Raw genomic sequence first — 13,395 nt, 5'->3', positions numbered from 1 at the left:
GCCAGTCGGGTGTCTCTAATGTCATTAATCCAGCAGCAGGGAGATTGACAAACTAGTCATCTCAGGACAGATGTTTTATAGCCAACTACTCTCCTCCCCCTTTCTTCTCTCTCTCTCCATCTCTTTTATCTAGCGCCTTGCTCTCTTTTCTCTCTCTCTCTTTCTCTCCTCTCTTTCTCTTCTCTCTCTCTTTCTCTTCTCTCTCTCTTTCTCTTCTCTCTCTCTTTCTCTTCTCTCTCTCTCTTTCTCTTTCCTCTCTCTCTGCTTTGCTTTTTGGAGCAGAAAGATGAGGCAGAGGATGACTGTGTGTCCATCTTCAGAAATGGAAATCTCTACATATAAAAAATGCACACTAACTGGACAATACATTAACCCCGCACATTGACTCTGTACCGGTACCCTCTGTATAAAGCCTCGCTATTGTTACTTTACTGTTGCTCTTTAATTATTTGTTACTTTATTGCTTATTTTTGGGGGTATTTTTCTTAAACCTGCATTGTTGGTTAAAGGTGTGTAAGTAAGCATTTCACTGTAAGGTCTACACTTGTTGTTTAATCGGCGCATGTGACAAATAACATCTGATTTGATTTGACATTCTATACACTGGCATTGGGGAACTTGCCAAGTTGATATCTACCGTAGTCGGTAATTATTGACTACATATCCATTTACTATACATCTATAAGCATTTCATGAGCTTGTTATAACAGGTCCCAACCACAATATTAAAGGTTCATGGAATATATCCATAGCATATATATACCGCATTCATGTCCTTCTATGCAAGAGCTCATATTTATCTTAATAATAGATGCATTATAACAATGACAGCGTAGTGTCATCATTATGTCTGTTATCAGAAGTGTGCTTCTTCCATACCAGTGTTAGTGAATATATAGCCTGCACCAGCTCCATGTCCCTCACCGTCCGGTTTAGGCCCATGATTTACCTTCTTCTTTTTCAATGGTGCTTGAAGATTCTGCCCCGCTGGTATGGCAGAAGCACACTTTTGAGAACAGCCAAAATGATGAGACCACTCTGTTAATGTAATGATGTATCTATTAAGATAACTAAATATGAGCTCTTGCATAGCATGACATGAATGCGCTGTAGATATGCTATGGATATATTTTGGTAATATTATATTATTATTTGTTAACAATGTGGTTGGGACCTGTTATAACACGTTCCTGAAATGCTTATAGATGTGTAATAAACGCATTATGGATGTAGTCAAAGTAAACCAGACAGTAAACCAGACAGTAAACCAGACAGTAAACCAGACAGTAAACCAGACTCAGTCTCAGTCTCTCCCTCTCTCTCTCTCTCTCTCTCTCTCTCTCTCTCTCTCTCTCTCTCCCTCTCTCCCTCTCTCTCCCTCTCTCCCTCTCTCTCCCTCTCCCTCTGCCTCTCTGCCTCTCTCTCTCTCTCTCTCTCTCTCTCTCTCTCTCTCTCTCTCTCTCTCTCTCTCTCTCTCTCTCTCTCTCTCTCTCTCTATGAGATACAGCAGCTAGCTAGCTAGCAGCTAAATTCATGCAGACAGCTGATACTTATCCACGTCTGACAGGCCTGTATTAAACAGGACAGGGAGGAGGGGAATTAAAAATGCAGGGATAAAATATAAGAGGAATGGGTAGAGGGGGATGCTCTTATCCAGGGCTATAGTTTTAAAGGGCTCAGCAGCCTGCTCTGTGGTGTGTGTGTGTGTGTGTGTGTGTGTGTGTGTGTGTGTGTGTGTGTGTGTGTGTGTGTGTGTGTGTGTGTGTGTGTGTGTGTGTGTGTGTGTGTGTGTGTGTGTGTGTGTGTGTGTGTGTGTGTGTGTGTGTGTGTGTGTGTGTGTGTGTGTGTGTGTGCGCACATGCGTCCATGTGTGTGTGAGTGAGTGTGATTGATAGTCTGTGGGCCACATGGTGGACTAGGGCCCTTCATATATCTGACCTCTCTACCTATCAGCAGTGAAAGACACAGGAATATACATTTAATATAGCCAATCAATAAACAAACCCAAAACAACTCACACTCATTCAAAACAGGGTGTTTATGTGGCTGTAGTAGTAAGGCTGAGGCTATGGCATGGAATGGCATGCAATGCTTGGTTGATATATACAACCATGTGTTCCTGGTGTTAGCTGATACATTGTTCCTTTACTCTGTGATTTCTGGTAGAAATGGTTGAGTTGTGCAGTAATAAAACACACTGGTGTCATTGAGCCACTTAGCTAAAGGATGCTCTTTCAATACTAATAATGGAATGACACCCTTGCCCCTATGTACTGTGCACTACACGGAGAATATGGTTCATATGGACACATAGCCCTATTAGAAAGTTGCCTACGGCTGTAGAGTAGAGGTTCAGCATAATGCACATTACTTGGAGTGTACATTATGGAGATTAGCATATCATTATGGACTGAAATGTCAGCCTGGTCGCTCAAGAGCCACTTAAAAATCTGAAGTCTGTCCATGTACCCAGGACATGCCTTCAAAACCGGCCACTAGGGGCAGCGGTGAGCACTATTACCATCAAGTAGGCTTTGGTTTTGCAAGGGCGTTGTAGACAGCGGTGGCGGATAGGCGTAAGCCAAGTGCTCCGGCTCCGAGGGTCGCTTGTCCAATCCCGTTGATAGACACTTGTTTTTGTTGTTTTTGTTTAAACCCCAAATCATAACCCTTAACTTAACCATTAGGAATTAATACCTAAACTTATCCAGCACCGGTGACAGCAGTGGTGCAACCCGGTGTGCTGCTTCTATTTAACTTATTTATTTAGCCTCTATTTAACTAGGCAAGTCAGTTAGGAATATCAGGAGGAGCAACCCAGGGTCCAAAAACACCTAGAAATTTGATGTTTGGAGCAACTTTGAAATTTGACGTTTGGAGAAATGTGGACAAACGTCAGAATCTGAAGTAAAATTGGTCAAACCGTGAGATCTTGTTGGGAAAGTAGCCTTATTAGAAAGTAGCCTATAGCAGTGTAGGGTCAGCATAATACACACTACTTTTAGTGCACTATATGGAGCATAGTATAGTGTTAAAAAGCAGCCTGAAGCTGTGTGTGGTAAGCATAATGTACACTATAAGGGTAATTTAGTATTGTGGACACAGCCATTATTATCATATTAGACGGTAGCCTATAGCGATGGGGTTTAAAGCAACCCAGTGCTATAGCTCATTTAGGTTTTAATGAGACTGGACGGACCCTGGGGACACTTGACCTTTACAGTGACCTCTGGCCTTAGACCTTCTCCCTTTACCTCTAGGGGTTTGTGTGTATGTTTCATAATCTGACATCTGACCTCTCAATTCCACCTACGTTCTTTCTTTCTCCCCTCTCTTTTCTTCTCTATTTTTCTCGTTCTGTCTCTCTTCTCCTCTCTTTCTCCCTCCTCTGCCCTCCTCTCCGCGCCCTCTCTCCCTCCTCCCCCCTCTCTCCCTCCTCGGCCCTCTTCTCTTCTCCTCTCCTCTCACCTTCTTTCTTCCTCCTCTGCCATCTTCTCCTCTCCACCCTCTCTCCTCCTCTCCAGAAACTGCATGTGTTTAGGAAGACGTTGCAGGCGTTGATCTATCCCATCTCGTCTACGACGCCTCATAACTTTGAGGTGTGGACGGCCACCGCCCCAACCTACTGCCACGAGTGTGAGGGCCTGCTGTGGGGCATCGCCAGGCAGGGTATGCGCTGCTCTGAGTGTGGTGTCAAATGCCACGAGAAGTGTCAGGATCTACTCAACGCCGACTGTCTACAGAGTAAGGAAATACACTCACACACACACACAGGCTCACACCCAGAAACACAGGTTTGCACTCCCACTCACTCGCACGCACGCACACGCACACACACACACACACACACACACACACACACACACACACACACACACACACACACACACACACACACACACACACACACACACACACACACACACACACACACGCACACACACACACACGCACAGGCTCACACACACACGCACACACACACACACACACACACACACACACACACACACACACACACACACACACACACACACACACACACACACACACACACACACACACACACACACACACACATGCACAGGCTCACACACACACACACGCACGCATACACACACACACACACACACACACACACACACACACACACACACACACACACACACACACACACACACACACACACACACACACACACACACACACACACACACACACACAGAATATGCATTCATATGTGGTTACGGATTCAATGCAACAATGGGAAAGTTCTATCTTCCTTTAGTTGCAATTTATTCCGCTATTATTTACAATGGGAGCTATGTTAGCACTGTCCACTGTCCTGTGGTGCTGAACTTCAGAATCCACATTCTGTTGCTGTCCACTTCAAATCAAATCAAATCAAATGTTATTTGTCACATACACATGGTTAGCAGATGTTAATGCGAGAGTAGCGAAATGCTTGTGCTTCTAGTTCCGACAATGCAGTAATAACCAACAAGTAATCGAGCTAACAATTCCAAAACTAATACCTTATAGACACAAGTGTAAGGGGATAAAGAATATGTACATAAAGATATATGAATGACTGATGGTACAGAGCGGCATAGGCAAGATACAGTAGATGGTATTGAGTTGCCGTACCAGAAGTTTGTGAGTGCTTTTGGTGACAAGCCGAATTTCTTCAGCCTCCTGAGGTTGAAGAGGCGCTGCTGCGCCTTCTTCACGATGCTGTCTGTGTGGGTGGACCAATTCAGTTTGTCTTTGATGTGTACGCCGAGGAACTTAAAACTTACTACTCTCCCCACTACTGTTCCATCGATGTGGATAGGGGGGTGTTCCCTCTGCTGTTTCCTGAAGTCCACAATCATCTCCTTAGTTTTGTTGACGTTGAGTGTGAGGTTATTTTCCTGACACCACACTCCAAGGGCCCTCACCTCCTCCCTGTAGGCTGTCTCGTCGTTGTTGGTATTCAAGCCTACCACTGTTGTGTCGTCCGCAAACTTGATGAATGAGTTGGAGGCGTGCGTGGCCACGCAGTCGTGGGTGAACAGGGAGTACAGGAGAGGGCTCAGAACGCACCCTTGTGGGGCCCCAGTGTTGAGGATCAGCGGGTGGAGATGTTGTTGCTTACCCTCAACACCTGGGGGGCGGCCCGTCAGGAAGTCCAGTACCCAGTTGCACAGGGCGGGGTCGAGACCCAGGGTCTCGAGCTTGATGACGAGCTTGGAGGGCACTATGGTGTTAAATTCCGAGCTGTAGTCGATGAACAGCATTCTCACGTAGGTATTCCTCTTGTCCAGATGGGTTAGGGCAGTGTGCAGTGTGGTTGAGATTGCATCGTCTGTGTACCTATTTGGGCGGTAAGCAAATTGGAGTGGGTCTAGGGTGTCAGGTAGGGTGTAGGTGATATGGTCCTTGACTAGTCTCTCAAAGCTCTTCATGATGACGGAAGTGAGTGCTACGGGCGGTAGTTGTTTAGCTCAGTTACCTTAGCTTTCTTGGGAACAGGAACAATGGTGGCCCTCTTGAAGCATGTGGGAACAACAGACTGGGACAGGGATTGATTGAATATGTCCGTAAACACACCAGCCAGCTGGTCTGCGCATGCTCTGAGGGCGCGGCTGGGGATGCCGTCTGGGCCTGCAGCCTTGCGAGGGTTGACACGTTTAAATGTTTTCCTCACGTCGGCTGCAGTGAAGGAGAGTCCGCATGTTTTAGTTGCGGGCCGTGTCAGTGGCACTGTATTGTCCTCAAAGCGGGCAAAAAACTTATTTAGTCTGCCTGGGAGCAAGACATCCTGGTCCGTGACGGGGCTGGTTTTCTTTTTGTAATCCGTGATTGACTGTAGACCCTGCCACATACCTCTTGTGTCTGAGCCGTTGAATTGAGATTCTACTTTGTCTCTATACTGACGCTTAGCTTGTTTGATTGCCTTGCGGAGGGAATAGTTACACTGTTTGTATTTGGTCATGTTTCCAGTCACCTTGCCCTGATTAAAAGCAGTGGTTCGCACTTTCAGTTTCACGCGAATACTGCCATCAATCCACGGTTTCTGGTTTGGGAATGTTTTAATCGTTGCTATGGGAACGACATCTTCAACGCACGTTCTCATGAACTCGCTCACCGAATCAGCGTATTCGTCAATGTTGTTGTCTGACGCAATACGGAACATATCCCAGTCCACGTGATGGAAGCAGTCTTGGAGTGTGGAATCAGATTGGTCGGACCAGCGTTGAACAGACCTCAGCGTGGGAGCTTCTTGTTTTAGTTTCTGTCTGTAGGCAGGGATCAACAAAATGGAGTCGTGGTCAGCTTTTCCAAAAGGAGAGCGGGGCAGGGGCTTATATGCGTCGCGGAAGTTGGAATAGCAATGATCCAAGGTTTTTCCAGCCCTGGTTGCGCAATCGATATGCTGATAAAATTTAGGGAGTCTTGTTTTCAGATTAGCCTTGTTAAAATCCCCAGCTACAATGAATGCAGCCTCCGGAAATATGGATTCCAGTTTGCAAAGAGTCAAATAAAGTTATTTCAGAGCCATCGATGTGTCTGCTTGGGGGGAATATATATGGCTGTGATTATAATCTAAGAGAATTCCCTTGGTAGATAATGCGGTCGACATTTGATTGTGAGGAATTCTAAATCAGGTGAACAGAAGGACTTGAGTTCCTGTATGTTGTTGTGGCAACACCACGTCACGTTAACCATGAAGCATACGCCCCTCTTCTTACCAGAAAGATGTTTGTTTCTGTCGGCGCGATGCGTGGAGAAACCAGCTGGCTGCACCGACTCCGATAGCGTCTCTCCAGTGAGCCATGTTTCCGTGAAGCAAAGAACGGTACAGTCTCTGATGTCCCTCTGGAATGCTACCCTAGCTCGGATTTCATCAACCTTGTTGTCAAGAGACTGGACATTGGCGAGGAGAATGCTAGGGAGTGGTACACAATGTGCCCGTCTCCGGAGTCTGACCAGAAGACCGCTTCGTTTTCCTCTTTTTCAAAGTCGTTTTTTGGGGTCGCCGGCTGGGATCCATTCCGTTGTCCTGGGTGAAAGGCAGAACACAGGATCCGCTTCGCGAAAGTCATATTCTTGGTCGTACTGATGGTGAGTTGACGCTGCTCTTATATTCAGTAGTTCTTCTCGACTGTATGTAATGAAACCTAAGATGACCTGGGGTACTAATGTAAGAAATAACACGTTAAAAAAACAAAAAACTGCATCGTTTCCTAGGAACGCGAAGCGAGGCGGCCATCTCTGTCGGCGCCGGAAGTGGTGCTGAATCGCAGATGCCTGCTTTTACAGCTTGTTTGTTTTACTCCATATAGCATACACAAGCTGCCGTGTGTGTGTGTGTGTGTGTGTGTGTGTGTGTGTGTGTGTGTGTGCGTGCGTGCGTGCGTGCGTGCGTGCGTGCGTGCGTGCGTGCGTGCGTCCGTCCGTCCGTCCGTCCGTCCAGCTGTTGGCTCCAGCCTTACAGGGAGGGTGTCTCCTCTGACTCTCAGTATGACATTACTCTCTGCCTCCCAGCTTGCTTTGAAGTGTAGCTAGCTCTCAAATGTGTTTGTGTTTGCACTAAAACACACCCACACCCTCTACATCTTGCTACTGTAATGTATATTTAATCTGATTCCCTCTGTTCTACAGTAGCAGGTCATGTTTTGGGTAGTATCTAGAGGTTTATCCTAGTCTGTTTTGATTGGATGACAGTAGACGTGTGACACGTTAGCCCCAGGACCGTCACTCTCTGTAACTGGATTAGCTCCACTCTGAATGATAGAACTCTCTGTGTGCGTCCCAAATGGCCTGGCCCTCTATTCCCTACATACTGCACTACTTTTAGTATTGCACTACGTTTAGTACGGCACTACTTTTAGTACTGCCCTATGTAGGGAAAACAGCGTAATTTGGGATGAATACATTTTATTCAAATGATGATTCATATTTAATTTGATTTCAATCACAGTTCATGACCTTGTCAAAGATGACAGGCGAGATAACTCGATTAGAGGAGGAGAAAGAAGGGGTGAAAAAGAGCGAGAGGGAGGGGAGGGGGGTGAGAGGGGAGGGGAGAGAGGGGAGGGGAGGGACGGGAGAGAGGGGAGAGGGAAGGAGGGGAGAGAAGGGAGAGGGAGGGGAGAGTGGGGAGAGAGGGGAGAAAGGGGTGAGGGAGGGGAGAGGGGAGAGGGAGGGGGAGGGGAGAGAGGGGAGAGAGGGGAGAAAGGGTGAGGGAGGGGAGAGGGGAGAGGGAGGGAGGGGAGAGAGTGGAGAGGGAGGGAGGGGAGAGGGGAGAGAGGGGAGGGGAGAGAGGGGAGAGGGAGGGGAGAGAGGGGAGAGGGACGGAGGGGAGAGGGAGGGAGGGGAGAGAGTGGAGAGGGAGTGAGGGGAGGGAGGGGAGAGGGGAGAGGGAGGGAGGGGAGAGAGTGGAGAGGGAGGGAGGGGAGAGAGGGGAGAGAGGGGAGGGGAGAGAGGGGAGAGGGAGGGGAGAGAGGGGAGAGAGGGGAGAGAGTGGAGAGGGAGGGAGGGGAGAGAGGGGAGAGGGGGGAGGGGATGGGAGAGAGGGGAGGGGAGAGAGGGGAGAGGGAGGGGAGAGGGGAGAGAGTGGAGAGGGAGGGAGGGGAGAGAGGGAGAGAGAGGGGAGGGGAGGGAGGGAGAGAGGGGAGGGGAGGGAGGGGAGAGGGGGAGAGAGGGAGGAGGGAGAGGGAGGGAGGGGAGAGAGGGAGAGAGGGGAGAGGGAGGGAGGGGAGAGGGGGAGAGGGAGAGAGGGGAGAGAGGAGAGAGGGAGAGAGGGGAGAGGGAGAGAGGGGAGAGAGGGGAGAGGGAGAGAGGGGAGAGAGGGGAGAGGGAGAGGGAGAGAGGGGAGAGGGAGAGAGGGGAGAGGGAGAGAGGGAGAGAGGGGAGAGAGGGAGAGGGAGAGAGGGAGAGAGGGGAGAGGGAGAGAGGGAGAGAGAGGAGAGGGAGAGAGGGGAGAGAGAGAGGGGAGTGAGGGGAGAGGGAGAGAGGGAGAGGGAGGGGAGAGAGGGGAGAGAGTGGAGAGGGAGGGAGGGGAGAGAGGGGAGAGAGGGGAGAGAGGGGAGAGGGAGGGAGGGGAGAGAGGGGAGAGGGAGGGATGGGAGAGAGGGGAGAGAGGGGAGAGAGGGGAGAGGGAGGGAGGGGAGAGAGGGGAGAGAGGGGAGAGGGAGGGAGGGGAGAGAGGGGAGAGAGGGGAGAGAGTGGAGAGGGAGGGAGGGGAGAGAGGGGAGAGAGGGAGAGAGGGGAGAGGGAGGGAGGGGAGAGAGGAGAGGGAGGGAGGGGAGAGAGGGGAGAGAGGGAGAGAGGGGAGAGGGAGGGAGGGGGGAGAGGGAGGGAGGGGAGAGAGGGGAGAGGGAGAGAGGGAGAGAGGGGAGAGGGAGAGAGGGGAGAGGGAGAGAGGGGAGAGATGGGAGAGGGAGAGAGGGGAGAGAGGGGAGAGGGAGAGAGGGGAGAGGGAGGGGAGAGAGGGGAGAGAGGGGAGAGAGGGGAGAGGGAGGGAGGGGAGAGAGGGAGAGAGGGAGGGGAGAGAGGGGAGAGGGAGGGAGAGAGGGGAGAGAGGGGAGAGAGTGGAGAGGGAGGGAGGGGAGAGAGGGGAGAGGGAGGGAGGGGAGAGAGGGGAGAGGGAGGGAGGGGAGAGAGGGGAGAGAGGGGAGAGAGGGGAGAGGGAGGGAGGGGAGAGGGGGAGAGAGGGGAGAGGGAGGGAGGGAGAGAGGGGAGAGGAGAGAGGGGAGAGAGGGGAGAGGGAGAGGGGGAGAGGGAGAGGGGAGAGAGCGGAGAGGGAGAGAGGGGAGAGAGTGGAGAGGGAGAGAGGGGAGAGAGGGAGAGGGAGAGAAGGGAGAGAGGGAGAGAGGGGAGAGAGGGGAGAGAGGGGAGAGGGAGAGAGGGGAGAGAGGGAGAGGGAGAGAGGGGAGAGAGGGTAGAGAGGGGAGAGAGGGGAGAGAGGGAGAGGGAGAGAGGGGAGAGAGGGGAGAGAGGAGAGAGGGGAGAGAGGGGAGAGGGAGAGAGGGGAGAGGGAGAGAGGGAGAGAGGGGAGAGGGAGAGAGGGGAGAGAGGGGGAGAGAGGGGAGAGGGAGAGAGGGGAGAGGGAGAGAGGGAGAGGGAGAGAGGGAGAGAGGGGAGAGGGAGAGAGGGAGAGAGGGGAGAGGGAGAGAGGGGAGGAGGGGAGAGGGAGAGAGGGGAGGAGGGGAGAGGGGAGAGGGAGGGGGAGAGAGGGGAGAGGGAGGGGGAGAGAGGGGAGAGAGGGAGAGAGGGAGAGGGAGAGGGGGAGAGAGGGGAGAGGGAGAGAGGGGAGAGAGGGGAGAGGGAGGGAGGGGAGAGAGGGCAGAGGGAGAGAGGGGAGAGAGGGAGAGAGGGGAGAGAGGGGAGAGGGAGAGAGGGGAGAGAGGGGAGAGGGAGAGAGGGAGAGAGGGAGAGAGGGAGAGGGGAGGGGAGAGAGGGAGAGAGAGGAGGAGAGGGAGAGGGAGAGAGGGGAGAGGGAGAGAGGAGAGAGGGGAGAGAGGGGAGAGGGAGAGAGGGGAGAGAGGGGAGAGAGGGAGAGGGGAGAGAGGGAGAGGGAGAGAGGGGAGAGGGAGAGAGGGGAGAGGGGAGAGGGAGAGAGGGGAGAGAGGGAGAGGGAGAGGGGAGAGGGGAGAGGGAGAGGGGGAGGAGGGGAGAGAGGGAGAGGGAGGGGAGAGAGGGAGAGGAGGGGGAGAGAGGGGAGAGGGGGAGGGGGGGGGAGAGAGGGGAGAGGGAGAGAGGGAGAGGGGAGAGGGAGGGAGGGGAGAGAGGGAGAGAGGGGAGAGGGAGGGAGGGAGAGAGGGGAGAGGGAGGGTCCAATAAAAGCATGAGGAGAAAGCAGAAGTGTGTGTTTGGGAGAGATGGGCCGTAGCCAAGGTCTTTCTAACCCCTACCCCCTACTCACACACACAAACACACAGAATAAAGGATGCTTCTAACTGTATTCTAATCACAGACAGTATTTGTAACATCCTCCTCCTACAACAACTGCTTCCCATTGTGTTCTAGGGACAATATACCCAAAAGAGAAAGGTAGAGAAAGAGAGACAGAGTCCACAAAGAGCACGTGAGAAAGTTATCTGTGTGTTTGATACATGGGCCAGAGGAAATCTAAGGTGGTGGACAAGAGATCTAAGCACAATGCTGTAACGTAATTTGTAATGGTGTGGTTTTTTTCTGTGTGTGTGTGTGTGTGTATGTGTGTGTGTGTGTGTGTGTGTATTTTCCTGTGTGTGTGTGGTGTTCTAGGGGCGGTGGAGAAGAGTTCTAAGCATGGCGCTGAGGACAAGACCCTGAACATCATCATGGCCATGAAGGAGAGGATGAAGATCAGGGAGAAGAACCGTCCTGAGGTGTTTGAGGTCATCCAGGAGATGTTTGGGATCTCTAAAGAAGACTTCACTGGACACCTGAAGACCGCCAAGCAAGCAGTGCTGGAGGGAACATCCAAGTGGTCCGCCAAGATCAACATCACAGGTTAGTAGTACCAACACTAAGAACTAAGCCCTCGCCCCTAACCAAGCAAGCTAGACTGGAGGGAACCTCCTAGTGGTCCGCCAAGATCAACATCACAGGTTAGTAGTACCAACACTAAGAACTAAGCCCTCGCCCCTAACAAAGCAAGCTAGACTGGAGGAACCTCCTAGTGGTCCACCAAGATCAACATCACAGGTTAGTAGTACCAACACTAAGAACTAAGCCCTCGCCCCTAGCCAAGCAGGCTAGACTGGAGAGAACCTCCTAGTGGTCCACCAAGATCAACATCACAGGTTAGTAGTACCAACACTAAGAACTAAGCCCTCGCCCCTAGCCAAGCAGGCTAGACTGGAGGGAACCTCCTAGTGGTCCGCCAAGATCAACATCACAGGTTAGTAGTACCACCACTAAGAACTAAGCCCTCGCCCTAGCCAAGCAGGCTAGACTGGAGAGAACCTCCTAGTGGTCCACCAAGATCAACATCACAGGTTAGTAGTACCAACACTAAGAACTAAGCCCTCGCCCCTAACAAAGCAAGCTAGACTGGAGGGAACCTCCTAGTGGTCCACCAAGATCAACATCACAGGTTAGTAGTACCAACACTAAGAACTAAGCCCTCGCCCCTAACCAAGCAAGCTAGACTGGAGGGAACCTCCTAGTGGTCCACCAAGATCAACATCACAGGTTAGTAGTACCAACACTAAGAACTAAGCCCTCGCCCCTAACCAAGCAAGCTAGACTGGAGGGAACCTCCTAGTGGTCCACCAAGATCAACATCACAGGTTAGTAGTACCAACACTAAGAACTAAGCCCTCGCCCCTAACCAAGCAAGCTAGACTGGAGGGAACCTCCTAGTGGTCCACCAAGATCAACATCACAGGTTAGTAGTACCAACACTAAGAACTAAGCCCTCGCCCCTAACCAAGCAAGCTAGACTGGAGGGAACCTCCTAGTGGTCCACCAAGATCAACATCACAGGTTAGTAGTACCAACACTAAGAACTAAGCCTTCGCCCCTAACTAAGCAAGCTAGACTGGAGGGAACCTCCTAGTGGTCCACCAAGATCAACATCACAGGTTAGTAGTACCAACACTAAGAACTAAGCCCTCGCCCCTAACCAAGCAAGCTAGACTGGAGGGAACCTCCTAGTGGTCCACCAAGATCAACATCACAGGTTAGTAGTACCAACACTAAGAACTAAGCCTTCGCCCCTAACCAAGCAAGCTAGACTGGAGGGAACCTCCTAGTGGTCAACCAAGGTCAACATCACGGCCTGGTGCTGGGAAGGTTTGCTGGACTATAATACATGTCTTCAGATCGTCTTGAGCAAGGCACATAGCTGGAAGGGCGATCCACCACTGTGGCTGATTCTGTGCTCCGCCCTATAGGTGATGTGTGTGTGCGTGTATTACCTTGCAGCGGTGCGACTAGAGCATACAGTTCCTCTGGGCTAAATTACACCAGGTTGGGCTGAGCTGAGATATATTATTGCCCAGCTAGCATTCCTGCCATTCCTTGTGTGTGTCAATCAATCCCCAAGAGACTGAGACAGAGAGAAAAACTGCCTCACTCTCCCATCTATCTCTATGGCCTTATCCAACGTCCTGTTTAGGAACCGACTTATTGACTCTTTATTTATGTATTATTCATTTGATGAACACAGACACACATTGATTGTGTAGCACTTTGGCGGTAGATAGATAGGCAGCCGTGAGATGTGAATGTTCTGCATCAGCTAACTGCTACATCCCAGCCCTGGATCAGTGGATTTGTATAGACTGCTATAGGAAGGAGAATACAGTATACTTAATAAACTCCCTCTCTCCATCACTCCTTTTTTCCATCTTTCCACCCTTACCCCTCTCACTCTATATCTCTCACCCCCCCTCTCTCTCTGTCTCTTTCTCTCTCTCT

General features: G+C 51.0%; 1 protein-coding gene across 50 annotated transcripts in view; it reads left to right on the top strand.

The window, feature by feature from the left end:
• The window catches only part of LOC118378325 (protein unc-13 homolog C-like), a 290,696-nt gene that overhangs the window by 55,544 nt on the left and 221,757 nt on the right, over positions 1 to 13,395 (top strand). For all 50 annotated transcript variants that reach the window (XM_052516681.1, XM_052516689.1, XM_052516680.1 and 47 more), the window contains exons 7-8: positions 3,525 to 3,744; positions 11,254 to 11,481. In XM_052516681.1, the coding sequence (XP_052372641.1) occupies positions 3,525 to 3,744; positions 11,254 to 11,481 (448 nt within the window). The remainder of the gene's footprint in view (positions 1 to 3,524; positions 3,745 to 11,253; positions 11,482 to 13,395) is intronic.

The sequence above is a fragment of the Oncorhynchus keta genome, unplaced genomic scaffold (genome assembly GCF_023373465.1).
Source record: "Oncorhynchus keta strain PuntledgeMale-10-30-2019 unplaced genomic scaffold, Oket_V2 Un_scaffold_5444_pilon_pilon, whole genome shotgun sequence".
In the NCBI taxonomy this organism is placed as follows: Eukaryota; Metazoa; Chordata; class Actinopteri; order Salmoniformes; family Salmonidae; genus Oncorhynchus; species Oncorhynchus keta.
Note: the sequence above shows the minus strand (reverse complement) of the source record. Positions and strands in the feature narration are given on the sequence as shown.